Source organism: Triticum dicoccoides, chromosome 1B, assembly GCF_002162155.2.
Source record: "Triticum dicoccoides isolate Atlit2015 ecotype Zavitan chromosome 1B, WEW_v2.0, whole genome shotgun sequence".
Classification (NCBI taxonomy): domain Eukaryota; kingdom Viridiplantae; phylum Streptophyta; class Magnoliopsida; order Poales; family Poaceae; genus Triticum; species Triticum dicoccoides.
Window position 1 is genome coordinate 448552841 of NC_041381.1, and position 16461 is coordinate 448569301.

General features: G+C 42.0%; 1 protein-coding gene across 3 annotated transcripts in view; it reads left to right on the plus strand.

The window, feature by feature from the left end:
• Positions 1–1531: 1531 nt before the first annotated feature.
• LOC119340426 (serine/threonine-protein kinase TOR-like) overlaps positions 1532–16461 on the plus strand; it is a 31319-nt gene continuing 16389 nt past the window's right edge. Inside the window, exons 1-23 of one of the 3 annotated variants that reach the window (XM_037612349.1) lie at positions 1532–1811; positions 2243–2345; positions 2476–2531; positions 3162–3500; positions 3572–3646; positions 3846–4018; positions 5154–5252; positions 5512–5671; positions 5834–5977; positions 6054–6226; positions 6303–6498; positions 6568–6765; positions 8879–9031; positions 9407–9528; positions 9635–9734; positions 9804–9899; positions 10041–10171; positions 12957–13059; positions 13140–13340; positions 13420–13512; positions 13610–13645; positions 15753–15854; positions 15961–16071. In XM_037612349.1, the coding sequence (XP_037468246.1) occupies positions 2300–2345; positions 2476–2531; positions 3162–3500; positions 3572–3646; positions 3846–4018; positions 5154–5252; positions 5512–5671; positions 5834–5977; positions 6054–6226; positions 6303–6498; positions 6568–6765; positions 8879–9031; positions 9407–9528; positions 9635–9734; positions 9804–9899; positions 10041–10171; positions 12957–13059; positions 13140–13340; positions 13420–13512; positions 13610–13645; positions 15753–15854; positions 15961–16071 (2907 nt within the window). In that variant the 5' untranslated portion in view covers positions 1532–1811; positions 2243–2299. Of the gene's footprint in view, positions 1812–2242; positions 2346–2475; positions 2532–3161; positions 3501–3571; positions 3647–3845; positions 4019–5153; positions 5253–5511; positions 5672–5833; positions 5978–6053; positions 6227–6302; positions 6499–6567; positions 6766–8878; positions 9032–9406; positions 9529–9634; positions 9735–9803; positions 9900–10040; positions 10172–12956; positions 13060–13139; positions 13341–13419; positions 13513–13609; positions 13646–15752; positions 15855–15960; positions 16072–16461 lie in introns of those variants that run through there. The other 2 variants (XM_037612345.1, XM_037612339.1) reach the window with 2 other exon arrangements.

Sequence of the window (16461 nt, forward strand, 5' to 3'; positions counted from 1 at the left end):
TTAAACATTTTATAAAATTTTGGTTTCTCCACCAATAACACCTATGAATTATTTGCCACAGTTTGCACATTTTAGTTTGGACATTTCAAAACTTTTATTTTTGACTTTATTTTAAACTTGAATTTGAACGGTTTGAATCAAAGTGATTTCTAGCAACAGTAAATGTGATGACCTGGCACCATTAACAGGGGATTACTGTAGCTTAATTATCCGGGCGTCACACCTGTGGTGGCCTTTTTTGCGGCACCTCGAAGGGCACGTATAAGTTTCGTGAGAAGTATTGAATGACACAACAGTTAGAAGATCTGTCATCAAGATGGTGTTTAGAACATTGTTATATGTATAGGATGAAAATCCAAGATATTACCTTTATTGGTTGGAACCTATAGCGATAACCATCATCATTATATTGTTGAAGGCGTCGTCTTCGTGCCGCTATTTGTTGCGGCATTTTTCTTATTCAACAAGAAGGATGCAATCCTTGTTTTAGCCGTCACATGTTGGAATTGGTGGCGTCAATGTGAATGTGTTATCCCTTTTTCAGAAAACCTTGTTGCGGAAGAACGATGATCATTGTGTAAATATTTAGATCATGTTTTGTCATGATTCTGTTGTGTATCCATTATAATTCGCTTTCGCCTTATTGCGATGCATCAACTTCCAATTTTTTTTGATTGCTTGCATCCAAATATGTGGAGGCCATAAGGTTTTGAAAAGCATCTAGGTTTTCCCAAACTCTTTTGGAACCTGTTCCAACTTCTATTCCTGCTCGCTGTTCATTCACATAGTAACATTGCATCGACCTACAGGGAAAAATTAGCACAATTGCTAAGAAAGAATTTTGTAAAATAGTTTAGCTTAGTAAATCCCATAATTAAATTCAAAAAGGAAAACGAAAAGAAAAAGGAAACACGAATCCCTTATACCATGCGGTGCTGCATCCACGCTCCGCGTGGACCCATACTCCTTCTACTGTTCTACTCGTTGTCGCTTTCTCCTTCTACACGAGGTCGCCTCACCGCCCCCTAGACACCGTCTTAACGTACACATGCGCTTCCCGGTGGCCGGTAGCGTGGCCTTTCTCACTTCTCCCTCCCGCTTTAAGCCATGACTCTTGTCTCATCTGGAGGATTCACTTCCTCGTGCTGTCTCTTTCCCTCCTCGCCCACAGCTCCACCCCTCTTCTCTCCTTTTGTTTTCTTCTGCACCACTCCTCTCTTCTCCGCTTTTCGCCGCGGCGTCGGCTCCGGAACAGGGGCAAATCTACAAGGCGGACATGATGGGCGTGAGGCACCTTGACATTTTAGACCGGCCTATATGTACCATTTTCTTATCTTAGAACTAAAAAATGGCATGTATAAACTGGTCTATACTTTTTTTTAGTGAAAAAAGTATGGACCGGTCTATACATACCATAGGAAATTACATCTGGACCAGATAAAAAAAAAGAGCCCAACAAACAATGGCTTACTCCCGACCCATCTCAGCTGGCTAGCCCAAAAAACAACGCACGCAGGGGGACACTGGGACAGACGCACCGAGCTCCTGCTCGCCCGACCTCGCCGGCTCGCCGCCTGCCTCGCCGGCCTGCCTCGCCGGACGCCGTCGCCCGTCGCCGTCTGCCTCGCCATTGCTATACGCCTAGGATCCGCCCCTGCGCGCCCGGCGCTCGGCGCTACCGCGCTCCCCTGGCGCCCCTGCAAGCCGGCGCCTGCCGCCCAGTCCGCTCTCCGCCGACCCCGGCACTTGGCCGGCAGCAAGCCAGCAATCCTGCCCGGCGGCCAGCGTTTAGCCCGATTTGAGGACTTGAGGTAACTTGTCCACTGCAGCACTGCTCATTCCCCAATTTCTGATTTAGGGTTTGCTCTTTGCTGTCTATTGCATCAATCAGTTGGAAGAGTCAAGTCTATTGCGTTAACTAAACAATCAGACTTGCTATCCAGTACATGAACACACAGTCCTGTGAACACATACACATTAATTTTTCTACCCAGTACATGAACACCTGATCAGTGACATAATAATGATTTGTCTGATTGTTTGCCACTCTAACAAGTTACTGTAACAAATTAACAATGCCATATCGTCTTCTTTGAACTTCTCAAGGTATGTAGTATGTAGGCTTCTCTTATGCAAAATTGAGAATTTTAGTACGTCTGTAAGACCATATTGATCTATTTCTATGTGCTATTGGTAAATTAATTAGAATGTTGGCATGCCATATTTGTTGTCAATTTTTTAGGTGGACCACCTTGTTTTAAAATCCTAGATCCGCCACTGCTCTGGAGTCGCCGTCGATATGAAGCCCTCGCCGCACTTCCCGGAGATCGGGAAGAAGTCCAAAGGTACTCCCCGTTCTCCAAGTCATGGTTCCACTGTCTCCCTTCCACTCCCGGATTGTTCCGTGCCGTTTTTTTCGAGGGATTTCCTTCTCCTCTGTGAGTGGCTAAAAATCATGCTTCGTTTGGTGTGCAGATTTGATCCCCAAGGACCACAGTTTCAACATTGCGGCCTACATCTCATCTGGAGCGGTTCGTTCCCTACCTTCTCTTTGTTCTGATTTTGAGATTTCGGTGTTGCTGTTTGCACGGTTAGGCTGGAGCTAGGGTTCTGGGCTCGAATGGATGAACAGTCATGAGGTCTCATCCTCTTGCCGGAAGCTACTTGGATCAATCGTTTTGTTGCTTGTGATGGTGCTGTTTGTAGGTATTGATGTTGACAATGGGAATGGGGGTTTACCTGATCGAATTATTTTGCTTGTGTTAGTAGTACTGTACGGATTAGCATGACCAATGGCGTGGAGTGCTGTGGTTCTATAGCTTCCCATATATATATACTTCATTGAGTGGTTGTTTCACGTCCTCAGAGCCGCTGGGCTATCAGATGTAGCATGAAATCTAGGAACAGGCGTTGGTCTTTTGGTGGAAATAATGCGAAGTTAGTAGTTCCCACATATGGTTTTTACGTCTATGGCAATGCAACATAGATGTCATTCCTAATTTGGTACCTTTGGGGTTTTTGAGGTTTGGCTCCTTGGATAGTTAACCACAAGACTCTTTGGTAGTTGATACTGTTTATTCCTTATGTTGACTGGCACCTATCTTCGTATATCGAACAATATGCTTTTCTAGATTGATACGTTTTGTACTCCTCTCTAATAGGATGTTATTGCTGCTGCCCTGCGAAAGCATGTCGAAGAGGAAGCTCGAGATCTCAGCGGTGAAGCTTTTCTTAGGTTTATGGATCAGCTCTATGAGCAGATATCTAGTTTATTGCAAAGTAACGATGTTTCTGAAAATTTGCTGGCTCTCCGTGCTATCGATGCATTGATTGATATGCCCTTCGGAGAAGGTGCTTCAAAGGTCTCCAAGTTCGCCAGTTTCTTGAGAAATGTGTTTGAAGTAAAGCGTGACCCTGAAATCCTAGTTCCAGCGAGTACTGTGCTTGGTCATTTAGCAAAAGCTGGGGGAGCAATGACTGCAGATGAAGTTGAGCGACAGGTATGTTATAGTTGGTTCTGATTTTCTTGAATATATGTCTTTCAATCTGCTAACAAGCAGTTTTTTTACAGATTAAAACTGCTTTAGGGTGGCTTGAGGGGGACCGAGTAGAGTATCGTCGGTTTGCAGCTGTTCTTATTCTCAAAGTAAGTTGTAACTTGTCAGCTTCCATAATCTATAGTTATTACAAGTTTTAATCAAGGTCATGATGGTAGACAAATTCTACGCAAAATTTCATTATGCTAAACTTGATAATGAGTTGTATTTTCTAATGTTAAGCACTTCAGTGAATATGAGTGAGCTTATGATCTGTCTAAAATGTGTCCTTTTCGTATATATTTGTAGGAGATGGCTGAGAATGCTTCCACAACTTTCAATGTTCATGTTCCTGAATTTGTTGATGCTATATGGGTAGCACTGAGAGACCCCAAACAGGCTGTGCGTGAACGAGCAGTGGAAGCCTTGCGTGCTTGTCTTCATGTTATAGAAAAGCGGGAGACACGGTGGCGTGTACAGTGGTAAGCATACTTTTATCCTCACCTCTATTGTTGTATTGTATGAGATCAGCACTTGAAATAACTTACTGTAAACTGTCTGGTGGTGGTTAAGAGGATTGTTATGTTGTCAATGCTTAGTCTATTAAGCTCTTATCTGCACCAAATACTGGGACCCATGTTTATTTACTTGTAGGGGAGCCTTGGCGCAGTGGTAAAGCTGTTGCCTCGTGACCATGAGGCCACGGGTTTGAGTCCTGGAAACAGACTCTTGCAGAAATGTAGGGAAAGGCTGCGTACTATAGACCCGAGGTGTTTGGACCCTTCCCTGGACCCTGCGCAAGAGGGAGCTACGTGCACCAGGCTGCCCTTTTTTAGTGATCACTCATCCACTCCACTAAGTTTAGGAATAACTCCTTGGCCAAAATTGCAAATTGAAACTGATATCAAGCCTTTGGTAACTTCTTACATTAAATCCCATCCATGCTCCCCACTAACTACTCTTATGACTAGCTAGCATTTGCAGCCTCAACTGGATCACTTAAGAGTTAAGACTGCCATTTTCTTACTCTGTTAGTCAGAATTTGACGAATTCACTTGTTAAGCATCTTGTTCATGGTTGATGTATCCCATCTTCTAAGGATTAAACATATGTTGCATGATTGCATGGGGTTCAGTCTACCATTGGCTCTAAAGAAGTTATATATTGCATTTGGTTGTAAGATTACACGTTGTGTCCCTCAGCAACTATTTATGCTAGTTTGTTAGGAACAATGTCCAAAGCACATCGTGGTCGTTTATTTGTTGCAAATCACTGACTATATACTTCTGGGATACCATTTTGCAATGTGATTAATCTGCATGTTGGTCAGTGGTCTCTTCAGCCAACAATTCAACTTCTCTGATTAGTGATGAGCTGAGCCTTTCTCTTAGTATTGCAGCAAGCCCAACTCTAATTTGCAGTTTGTGTACCACACTACCACTAATTTTAGTGTGTGTACCACTGTATCTCTGCTCTCTGTACTTTTTATAGAAAACAGTAGCCAGACTAGTCAGAACTAACTGGCATGCTGCTACCTTGGTGACTTGACTCGACTATATGAGCTAAGAATATTGCCGTTTTGTCTATCTTATTTTTTTCATGATGTTATGTTACCAGGTATTACCGCATGTGTGAAGCAGCGCAAGTGGGACTTGGCAAAAATGCTTCTGTTCATAGCATCCATGGCTCATTATTGGCTGTTGGAGAATTGTTGAGGTAACTTAAAGTTCATTTTGCAGTGATTTTCCCCCGGAAGTTTGTCACAATATTCATAGTGCCGCAAGTAATTTTTTTCTTATGGCTGCTTGCTAGTGTACCATACTTTCCTGTATTTCTTTTACTATGGAACACATGTTTTAACTTCTGGCATTTATGATCATCAATATAGCAAAACAGCATCAACCCTTTTCTTTTTCCCTTGTGGCAACAATACACAGCTTTGCGTACTCTGATTCTGTTGCATGAAATATTGCAGGAATACTGGGGAATTTATGATGTCTAGGTACAGAGAAGTGGCTGATATAGTCCTCACATACTTGAAACACCGGGATCAGCTTGTTCGTCGTAGTATAACATCTCTTCTTCCTCGAATTGCTCACTTCCTGCGAGACAGATTTGTGACCAACTACCTTAAGGTTTTCCCCGCTGCTAAATTTCTTGAACTAAACCATTTTCTTCTCTTTTGCACCTTATATGATTCATTTCTTGTATCAATTTTTTCTTAATTTTGAAGTTATAACAGAAACACAATAGTTTGAAAACCATGCAAGCTTGACATGCGTTGTTCTCATTCCCAGATATGCATGGAACATATCTTGTTTGTTCTACGTACCCCGGATGAGCGTGCTAGTGGGTTTGTTGCTCTGGGAGAGATGGCTGGTGCTTTGGGTGCAGAACTTGTGCCCAGTTTGCCCTCAATTACCCCACTTCTGCATGAAGCAGTATGCTTCATAACCCTTTTGTACTTTGGTGTTTACTTGAACTTTGTCCTTCTTAATGGCGCGTTTCTGTTCGCAGATTGCTCCTCGCAGAGGACGTCCATCTCTTGAGGCTATTACTTGTGTTGGAAGCTTTGCAAAAGCCATGGGTCTTTCAATGGAACGCCATATTCGTGGTGGGCTGCTAGATGCCATGTTTTCTGCCGGTCTTTCTGATAAACTTGTAGATGCACTTGAGTCTATAAGTACTAGGTATTGTTTCTTGGTTTGAATTCTCTTGCTTTATTCTGTCCTTGGCATGAAAACATTACCTTCCCATTTCCTACAGCATCCCGTCTCTACTGCCAACTATACAAGAGCGTTTATTGGATTGTATAGCTCAAGCACTTCCAAAGTCATCTACGAGGTCCGGTTCTACTGTTAATCGAGCAACCAGATCCAACAGTTTGCAGTACTTTGTGGATTCTAGTGGTCCAGTGCTTGTCCAACTTGCTCTGCGTACCCTGGCAAACTTTAACTTTAAGGTTCGAAATGCTCCACTGAGCTGTGTGATTGTCATCATCTTCGGACTTTAAATTATGCAGTGGTTTCAGGGTCATGAGCTCCTGGAATTGGCAAGAGAGAGTGTCATCCTTTATCTGGAAGATGAGGATAGCAGTACCCGAAAAGCTGCTGTGATATGCTGTTGCAGATTAGTTGCACACTCTCTTTCTGCTTCGTCTACTTCACAGTTCAGTTCAAATAGGTCAAATCGTATGGGAGGAGCTAAGCGCCGTCGTCTTGTAGAAGAGGTTTGTCTTCAACTTCATCATGTGCTCATTAATTATCTGACATGCATACTGAAGCTATCCTGTTTGATGCTTATTATTAGTACTTACTAGACATCCTGCTATAACATGTATTTTTGGGAAGAGCTGAGATAAACACTTTGAAACGAGTTACTATTAACTGCATGTGCAATTGTTTCGTTACGGAAGCCATAGTCACAGATAAAAAATCCAAAATCAGTTTCTATGCAAGCATGTTCTGAAGCACACCCTTCTTGATCAGACTTAGTTATTCAATATAACATTCAAGCATGTCGTGAACCATATCTTGATTGGATTTTTATTGAAAATTCGTTACACGATACTGCTTCAGCTTGCCACATTAAATGCCATATCTAAACTTCGGTACTGCCTACACCACCCTTTGTTTTACTACTTCTGGTAACATCATACATGACTTCTTGCATTTGGGGTGAAGCTAATAATTTGTTGAACCATCATGCAAAATTCTGCTATTGGCATAATAATTTTTTTTACTCTGAACTATTAGCTGAAAAAACTGAAGGAACAATTTTTTAACACAGGTAAGCTGAAATTAACCATAGTTCATTAATGAATTTCTTGATTTTGTATTTTCCTGTTTGAAAACATAAGTTGACCTGGTAATAGCGTTCTAAAGAACCATATAAAAGATTCAAGCCTTCGGCGACCATATATCTATGTTGCTTTGAAGTAAATTATTATTTTGCTCTACTACACATGAGCACCTGTGCCTTAGCCCTCTTAAGAAAAAACATGTCAACAACTATTGTGTGCTTCCTGTGGAACCTCATCATAGCCTTGGTCAGCTCTCTCCCATAGGCCCATAGTCCCACCACACGTCTCTTATCTTTGTGAAATGGCTATTTCTAAGTAAAAAGCGGACTTATATTGTGAAATGGAGGAATTGCATTCTCATCAAAAAACCATTGGTACCCTCAACACAAATTTCACACCTGGACATAGTAATGGCATTAACTGGCTACTCCATACACTAATTAGCCTTATGGTATAGATAACATATTAGAGACAATTGACTAGTATCAATTGGTACATGTTTTAGTTTGAAACGTAATTTGCATGGTAATGTAGAATGCAGGAAACTGAGTTAACGTCTCATAAGATATGACATGGTAGACGACTCCTACCATCTTTCATTGCAGTGAATATGTTAATTTATGCATGCATGTCTGTATACAATTTACAATTTAGTCATGAATGATGATTTTTACACTGCATGAGTAAAGTTTCTCATGTGGAACTGTAGTATTTATAAACATTGACATGAAGCAAACCATGTATGAGAAGAGGTTAGGCATGAAAGGGTAGAGGAGGTAGTTTGCATCATATATGGCACAGTGGGGAACTAGGATATTTATACCTGTTAACATATTTCATGATTGTTTAAGTTGCCCCACACATGCTATGGGTGCGACGATATGCATTTCCACAAAACAAGGTTGGGCAGACAACATGATACATCAGGTAACAATACATGAGGATCAGAAGAACAGCAAACTCGGTACTACCATGGCATCAGAACATTGAGAGCCTCTACTCGCCATTGTCCATAGCAAATCACTATGTACCTAGTAACTGCATTACTATCTTTATTAACAAATCATCAGATGTACTTAGTTACTGCCTTACTAGACAACATCAAGTAAGCAGACTAGGAATCACTAAATGTAAATGGAGCAGAAGATTGAAACTGGCCTAACTGGAGGAGGTGGTGGGTTCGTAGAGTGGAGTTCAGAGGCTGCATCGACTAGGAAGAATGGGAGGGAGGAGGTGGCACAATGGCTGTTGGAGACGGTGGTGTTGAGTGAGTGCGTCGGGTGGAGGCAAGGGTTAGTTTGTTGGGTTAATACAGAATGATTTTGCACACACAGGAGCTTGTCTATTGACTGACCAGCTGTGTGATAGTCACTCATGCTTAAGCCATCGATCCCTGTCGGTTACACATTATTTTTAGATTTGGACTTGGTTGATGGGGGTTGCACACTTTATATTGTGTCATAGGCACTATAGTGATAATTCCTCTGATGCATTTTGGTTGACATAGTATTGATCATGTCATTCTTGTATCCCTCTGCAGATAGTGGAAAAACTTCTTATTGCTGCAGTTGCTGATGCTGATGTTGGTGTTAGGAGTTCAGTCTTCAGGGCTCTGTACCGCAATCCGACTTTTGATGATTTCTTGGCCCAAGCTGACATCCTGACTTCAATTTTTGTTGCCTTAAATGACGAGGTACACTGTATGGCATGTTTATCAGTTACCATATAGAGTAGGCTATTAGACACTTATTGATATCTTACCAGATGCTTTTGGCACATTTGTTTAGTTTGTTCTTATTTTTTCTTCTTTTATGGAAGTATTTTTTTGGAGCAGGGATGTTGTGAAAGTAGTGTTTAAATACCACATCTTTGCAAGCAAAAAAGAATAGTCCTTGGTTATTATGTCCATGCTGAGAAATATCTACATTAGGACCCGGATATTTTGTTGTTCTCTTTGCACTATTCCAGTTCACGTTCCCTTCATATATCTGTTAGTAGCAAGTAATTTCTAAACATTATATGGCCCTTGCTATTGCTGACAATTTTTTTTCTTTGCTCCATGCTTTAGGAGTACGGCGTAAGAGAATTGGCAATTTTAGTTGCAGGCAGATTGTCTGAAAAAAACCCTGCATATGTGCTGCCTGCCCTTCGTCGCTATCTTATACAGTTGCTCACTTATCTTGATCAAAGGTTTGTAGCATCTAAAATTGTTGTGCTAATAATGATCAGTGCTGGTTTCAATTCATATTGTGTTACTACAGGCTCATGCTTCTAAATATCTTTATGCTGTCTGCAGTATGGATAGCAAGTGTAGAGAGGAAAGTGCTAGATTGTTGGGTTGCTTAATTAGGAGCTGTCCACGGCTAATACTTCCTTATATTGCTCCAATTCACAAGGTTAGTAAGACATGAGATCATTTACACTGTTTCTTGTGCTAGCCTTCCTACTTCCATGTTTTCTATCAGGCGCTGGTGGCTAGACTTTGTGAAGGAACAGGACCAATGGCCAATATTGTGCTTGCTGCGGGAGTGCTTGCCACTGTCGGGGAACTGGCCAAAGTGGTATGTCTTTCTCTATCATGTGATGTTTGGTTCATTTTAGCCCCTCTACTTTTACATAAGTTCAAATTGGTCCAATCTTGTCGGGTAACAAAGGGTCCAACCAGGACTTCTGACTTGTGATGATTTATTTCTGCGTGATAGGGTGGTTTTGCAATGAGGCAATATCTTCCTGAGCTAATGCCTCTGGTTGTGGATGCTCTTTTGGATGGAGGTTCTGTGAGCAAAAGGGAAGTTGCAGTAGCAACCCTTGGACAAGTTATTCAAAGCACAGGGTACATGCCTTTTTTGTCTTCTCACATTTGTGTGCATATTGAGTTGCATGTCTCAAATTCACAACATGACATCAAGTCTATATCACAAGATTTTCGCTGTTAAAATTTTCTGCCTGTCCGTTAAAGTTTGTTCTTGCTTTGTTCTTATTGGTGTTAGCATATTTAGCGTTGTTTCCTACTCCAAACTTGAGGTTTGAAATAGTAATCGTGACCTTAGTTTTAGAGAAAAATAAAATGTGAGTATTCACAGTATTTTGTTAGCAATATAGGGGCTGTTTGGATTGTGACTATGTTTGCCATATATCCCCACATTATTTTTGCCACACTTGCCACACTTGCGTAACTTTACTTGCTCAAATTGTTAGCCACACTTTGGCTTGCCACACTTTTTATGTCTGACATGTGGGGTTCACTTCTCATAAAAAAATTCTTGCCTTAGGTGTGGCTAGAACCAAACACTCACCTAACTTGGTCAAACGTGCCTAAGGTGAGGTGTGACAAATTGTGGCAAGATGTGGCTAGAAACCAAACATCCCCATAGTATACTTCCTCCATTTCGGTGCATAAGGCATGCACATAGTTCTAGGTCATCAATTTAACTAGCTAAATATGCATATGTAATAATATATATATATATATATATATATATATATATTTAGAAACTGCATTCACATATGAATCCAGTGATATGCTTTTGATGACATATAACACAATTTTAGTTAGTCAAATCGACGACCTAGAACTACCAAGGATTACGAGTCGACGAGTCGTTGAGTTGTTCCGAGGTTGAGACTCATAGACTAATCGGACTGGTCTTAGACTAGTGCTAGACTAGTCGACAAAGTACTGTAGTAGTCAACTACTAATACCTAGTAGCAGTATGTAGTAGTATGTAGTAAACTGTACAGCACATTACAGTATATACAATAAAACAAGCAGTGCTAGCCAACGCTCGCCAGGCCTAGCCCAGTGCCGCTCAGCACGCCACCCCCAGCTGGCCCATTTGGGCCCAAGTAGCCAGCCTACTTAGCCTAATTCCCATCCCAGCCTCTGTAACCCTAGCTCCCGATTGATCCCGTCGCCGCCGCCTGCGCCATCACGCACAAAAGCACGCGTGCGCGCCTCCAGCCGCCGCCGCCGGCGAGCTCGCCGACCACCGCCGTGCCTCTTCTCCTCTCTCTCTCTCTCTCTCTCTCTCTCTCTCTCTCGTCACAGGGCCGCACGCGCCTACGGGGCATGGCCATGGCCGCCGCCCGAGCACGAGCTCCGGCCAGCTGCCGCGCCTTGCTTTGTCATCCGCCGTCCCGGCGGCGGGTCAGTGGGTGCTGGCGGTGGCCTCGTCCAGGCGGCTCGTTCTCATGGCTCGCTCTCCAATTTTTCCCTCCCAAATTTGAGTCGAGCGACTCGGACAGCAGAACTAGTCCAGACTAGTCGTAGACTAGTCTCTCGACCGCTCGACTCATCGAATTAGTCTACACGAGATTCGCAGTTGACACCACAGTTGCGACTCATGGACTAGTCCATCAACTAGTCTCGACTAGTCCTTCGACTCGTAATAAGTGAGAACTACGCACATGCCCTATGCACTAAGACGGAGGGAGTACAATTCATGGGCCTCTGCAGCGACAGACCATGAGAAATGCGGAACCACCTCTTAGTGCCCCTTTCAGCCTTGCCTAACTGTATAAAAAATTAAGCATCCAGTCGACCACCGATGATGACCTTGGTCAAATAGATGCGACAAGGCTGAACTGACTTTTAGCAGCGTTTCACCATATCTAACAGTAGAACTCGAAGTTTTTTTATTTGACCATGTTCCCCTGATACCGCTTCATGGGAACACCTATTTAGCAGAGAGCTAAGCTTCAGCTTGTTGTCCTTTAGATTCAAGGAGGAGCTCTAGGCTCCTGTCGGTAGCTGAATTGATTCTTTATATTAACCTCCTGGCTTGTATATAAACTGCTCTCTGTTTTTAACTCTTTGTAAATATCTTGGTATATACCCCCCTCTCTCTTGTAAATATATACTATCGGGGCCTCCCCTACAGTTTTTTGTAAAGAAAGAAGACATATGCCAATCCTAGGTTTGATGGGCCCATGAGCCAAGCCGTCCTATAAACATTTCATATGTAACACTCGGTAGTTATAGAATCATTGTGAGCACCCCTTAAAAACTTCACTTTCTTGGGTGGTATCTTACCCTTTGTGTTTGGTATAACTACCTGCTCCGCTTCCTGCCTTGCGGGCACACATGGCTCTCAAGTCTTGACCCTTGATGATAGTTTGCTAATAGGGCAACCTGGTGCATGTAGCTCCCGCTTGCGCAGGGTCCAGGGAAGGGTCCGACCACTTTGGGTCTATAGTACGCAGCCTTTCCCTACATTTCTGTAAGAGGCTGTTTCCAGGACTTGAACCCATGACCTCATGGTCACAAGGCAGCAGCTTTACCACTGCGCCAAGGCTCCCCTTCTGATAGTTTGCTAATATGTAAAAAAAAAAACTCACCAACAGGGACTATGCCCTGTGCCTTTTTAAATTAAGAAGAAACAATGAAGGCACATACCCTGCGGAGCAGAGGGCTCGAACGCTGGTGGTGGTCTTCGCACACACCCAGGTGCGAGGCGCTAGCCAACTGGTGATGCCCAGTTACTAATGTGGAAGATAGCTGCGTTATAACGTCCAAGTACTTGTTTTCATATATGTTGTAGAGTAATTAATTTCACTACGTATGTATTGCCATGGCTTGGTCATTTTATATTTTCTGATTTTTCATGGATGGTCATCAGCTATGTTATTGCTCCCTATAACGAATATCCTCCGTTGCTTGGCTTACTCTTGAAGTTGCTGAATGGTGAATTGGAATGGTCGACTAGATTGGAAGTTCTGAAGGTATTTATTTGGCTGATGCGTTGCTGTTTCATGAAAAACAATTATAGTGCCCTTGTGTTATAAGGTGATATATTTTGCAGGTTTTAGGGATTATGGGTGCATTGGACCCTCATGCACATAAGCGTAATCAACATAATTTACCTGGTCAACATAATTTACCTGGTCAACATAGAGAGGTTCTACGTCCAACAGTTGAGACTGCACAACATATCGTTTCCATGGAAGAGACACCAACTGATTTCTGGCCATCTTTTTCGGCGTCTGAGGACTACTATTCAACGGTATGATTTTGTGTTACCTATGTTGGAAACAGGAAGGACCCTTGTGTTAGTCCCTTTAACCGTAATTCTCAATTGCTAGGTTGCAATTAGTTCTCTCATGCGAATTCTCCGAGATCCTTCCCTTGCAAGTTATCATCAAATGGTTGTTGGCTCTCTTATCTTCGTTTTTAAGGTAATATTTCTATTTTGAATAATTTGTCCTTAGACTATGTTTCTGCCTTATCACTTTAATAAGTTTTTTGTGTTCTCTGCGATACATTTGGATCTAGTCAATGGGCCTTGGCTGTGTTCCCTATTTACCAAAGGTGAGACTCAATTTCCTCTACTGTACTGCAACTCTGCAAGTTCTATGCATTTATAGTAGTCATGTTTCACCACAATACTGTCCAGATATGATCCACCATCTCTGGCTGACTGGAATACTCATGCATGAGACATTCTATTTCTAGCTGATACTTTGGCCATGCTTGGCCTTGAGTTGTTAGCTTTCCAAGGAACCGTAACTGATTTGGGTCAACAACCTGTTTGTTGCATCAACTGAAGTCCTTCCACAACCAAATCATGAATTATGTGATTTGGAGAGTTTTAACAACAATGTGAAATTTCAAGCTTAATTGCAGGATAACCTTTTTTATGTCATGAGAAAGTTGTACCTAGCAAGTTTCTTCAAACAGTATCAGTTGTTTTTCCCAAGATTTCCTGCGATCTCCATTTCTCCAGTTATCCAGATTCTTGATGGGTCCCAAGATCATTTATTGAACAGATAAAGTTTTCCTCTGGTTGAGTGAATCACAACCAGAAAGCTAAACAACCTTTGTAGTTCCAAGCTTTCAATATACCCCCTTCATTCCAAAGTATTTGAAGTTCCAGATTTGTCCTAAATCAAATTCTTTAAGTTGGACCAAGTCTATAGAAAAAATATATCAACATCTACAACACCAAATTAGTTTCGTTATATTTCATGAAATAATTTTTTGTTCTATATATTATACTCGGTGGCGCTAAACTAAGCGCTCGCGCAAATCCTCTAACCATACTCTCCGGTGCTAATTACACGGCGTGCCGCTCGCTCAGTACAACCCACCACCACCGATCTATAGCATATATGAAGGTAAAACCAATAGTAAATATGGTAACGGATTTAATTTTTGTTACCGCTGCAGCACGCCAAACCTCTGCCTGGCGGAACTATTCCCTAATCACGGTAAAAATGCTAGCAATGAATGGTTACGGAATTAAATTTCTTTACCAGATTCCATGTACCGCACAACGCCAAAGTGCCCCACGGCTCCTGCTACTAACCATGGTAAAAAAGACTGGCATGTATGATAAAAAAAGGGCACGGCAGCCCGGTGCACATAGCTCCCACTTGCGCAGGGTCCGTGTAACGGAAATAAAATCATCACGAGGTGCCACACACCACTCCATGGTAACATTACCAGTCCCGTGTGTAAGCCTTATCATGCGCTCCGGTGGTAGGTGAAGTCAACCAAACCAGCAAATTCTTCGGTTTGATGGTAAAAGGTTTCTCCGAATGTTGTAATAATCTGTAGGTAGTTACGACTGATGCATAGGATAAGAAGTTAGTGGTAAACCTGATGAACACGGTAATAAACTGGTAGGATTTTCTAGTAAAAAGTGCATGTGCACGTTCATGAGCGACGGTGTAAATTGGAACTCACATGCAGTAGTTATGTGTACATGTGACTTTCCAAACTAAGTAATATTACCATAAAATGTTAAAGATCTTACAGTAATGATGCATAGCTCTTTACGGCTAGGCCTAATACTACTAGCATATAGGTTTCCAGTTGATATATTTGTACTAGTAAACATGGCATATAATGGTAGTAAAAAATTAGAGCAGAGGTTTGTTTTCTATGTACCACAATGGTTTCACTCTATAGAGATAACCTTTCTACTATCAACTAGCATCGACCTAGCAGTCGTAGCCACAAGGCTTATTACTATTGAGGTATGGCTTGATTACTATTGAGGGCTGCCAGATTACGTTCAATTAATCAAACGTGGGGTGGTTATGTGTGCATGAATCAGGAGACCCATGTTGGTTTGGTTTGGTTTGGGTAGAGCACGGTGGCTCGCGCGTGGCGGACCAGCGCGCAGAATAATTTACTTTGCGCTCAGGCTCACTTTAGCGGTGCTATATATATACCTATATATATGTATGATGTTATAACTATTAGCACATTTTTCTGTTGACTTGGTCAAATGTATAGAAGTTTGTTTGACTTAGCACAAAGCTAGAACTTCAAATAATTTGGAACGGAGGGAGTATTAGGGTTGGATATAAGGCAATTGGGTTGGCACTGCTATGTTTTTGTGTGAAAAGATAGAATACATGTTAGAGTTGCACCTTTTCTTTTCTGAAATACTTCCTCTTTTGACTGGAAGGTTCTCCCTGAGCTATTCCGCGCCGTTCGTATGTGCGAGGATGGTGGTTTGAAAGAGTTCATAACCTGGAAACTCGGGACATTAATATCTATTGTTCGACAGGTAAGATGGCCCTTCTAGTGTTACCCTTTCTTTTCATTTCATTCTTTGAAGATTTTTGCTGTTGCAATTGATATCCAGCGTATCTCATCAGAGTTACTTATTTCAGCACATTCGGAAGTATTTACAAGACATACTCTGTCTTGTCTCCGAATTATGGACTTCCTCGTTCAGCCTTCCTGCACCAAAGCGGACTATACAGGGTCCACAGGGTTCTCCAGTAATAACACTTTTCCTCTGTTGTTATGTTCTGTTGTACACCTACATTTTCTGATTTCCCTAGACGAGGCATAATGGCATGCTTACATGGGAAATAACACAAAAGGCAAACAGTAAAGTGCAATTTTTTTCTTCAGTCGTACAGTATGGCTTGATGCTCAATTTCAACTATCCCACTTATTTTAGGTTAGCTATGTTGATGACTATATTCTACGGTTGGTATCATCTTTTGTCGCCACATGCTTCTGTGCGCATGGCTATTTTATTCGTTACAATGCAAACTCTGATCTATAGGACAAGGTTAACGAAATAAGATCAGTTCAGAGTTTGCATTGTAACGAACAAACACCAGAATCATAAAATCACGATCTTACACAAGATAGCCCCCCCC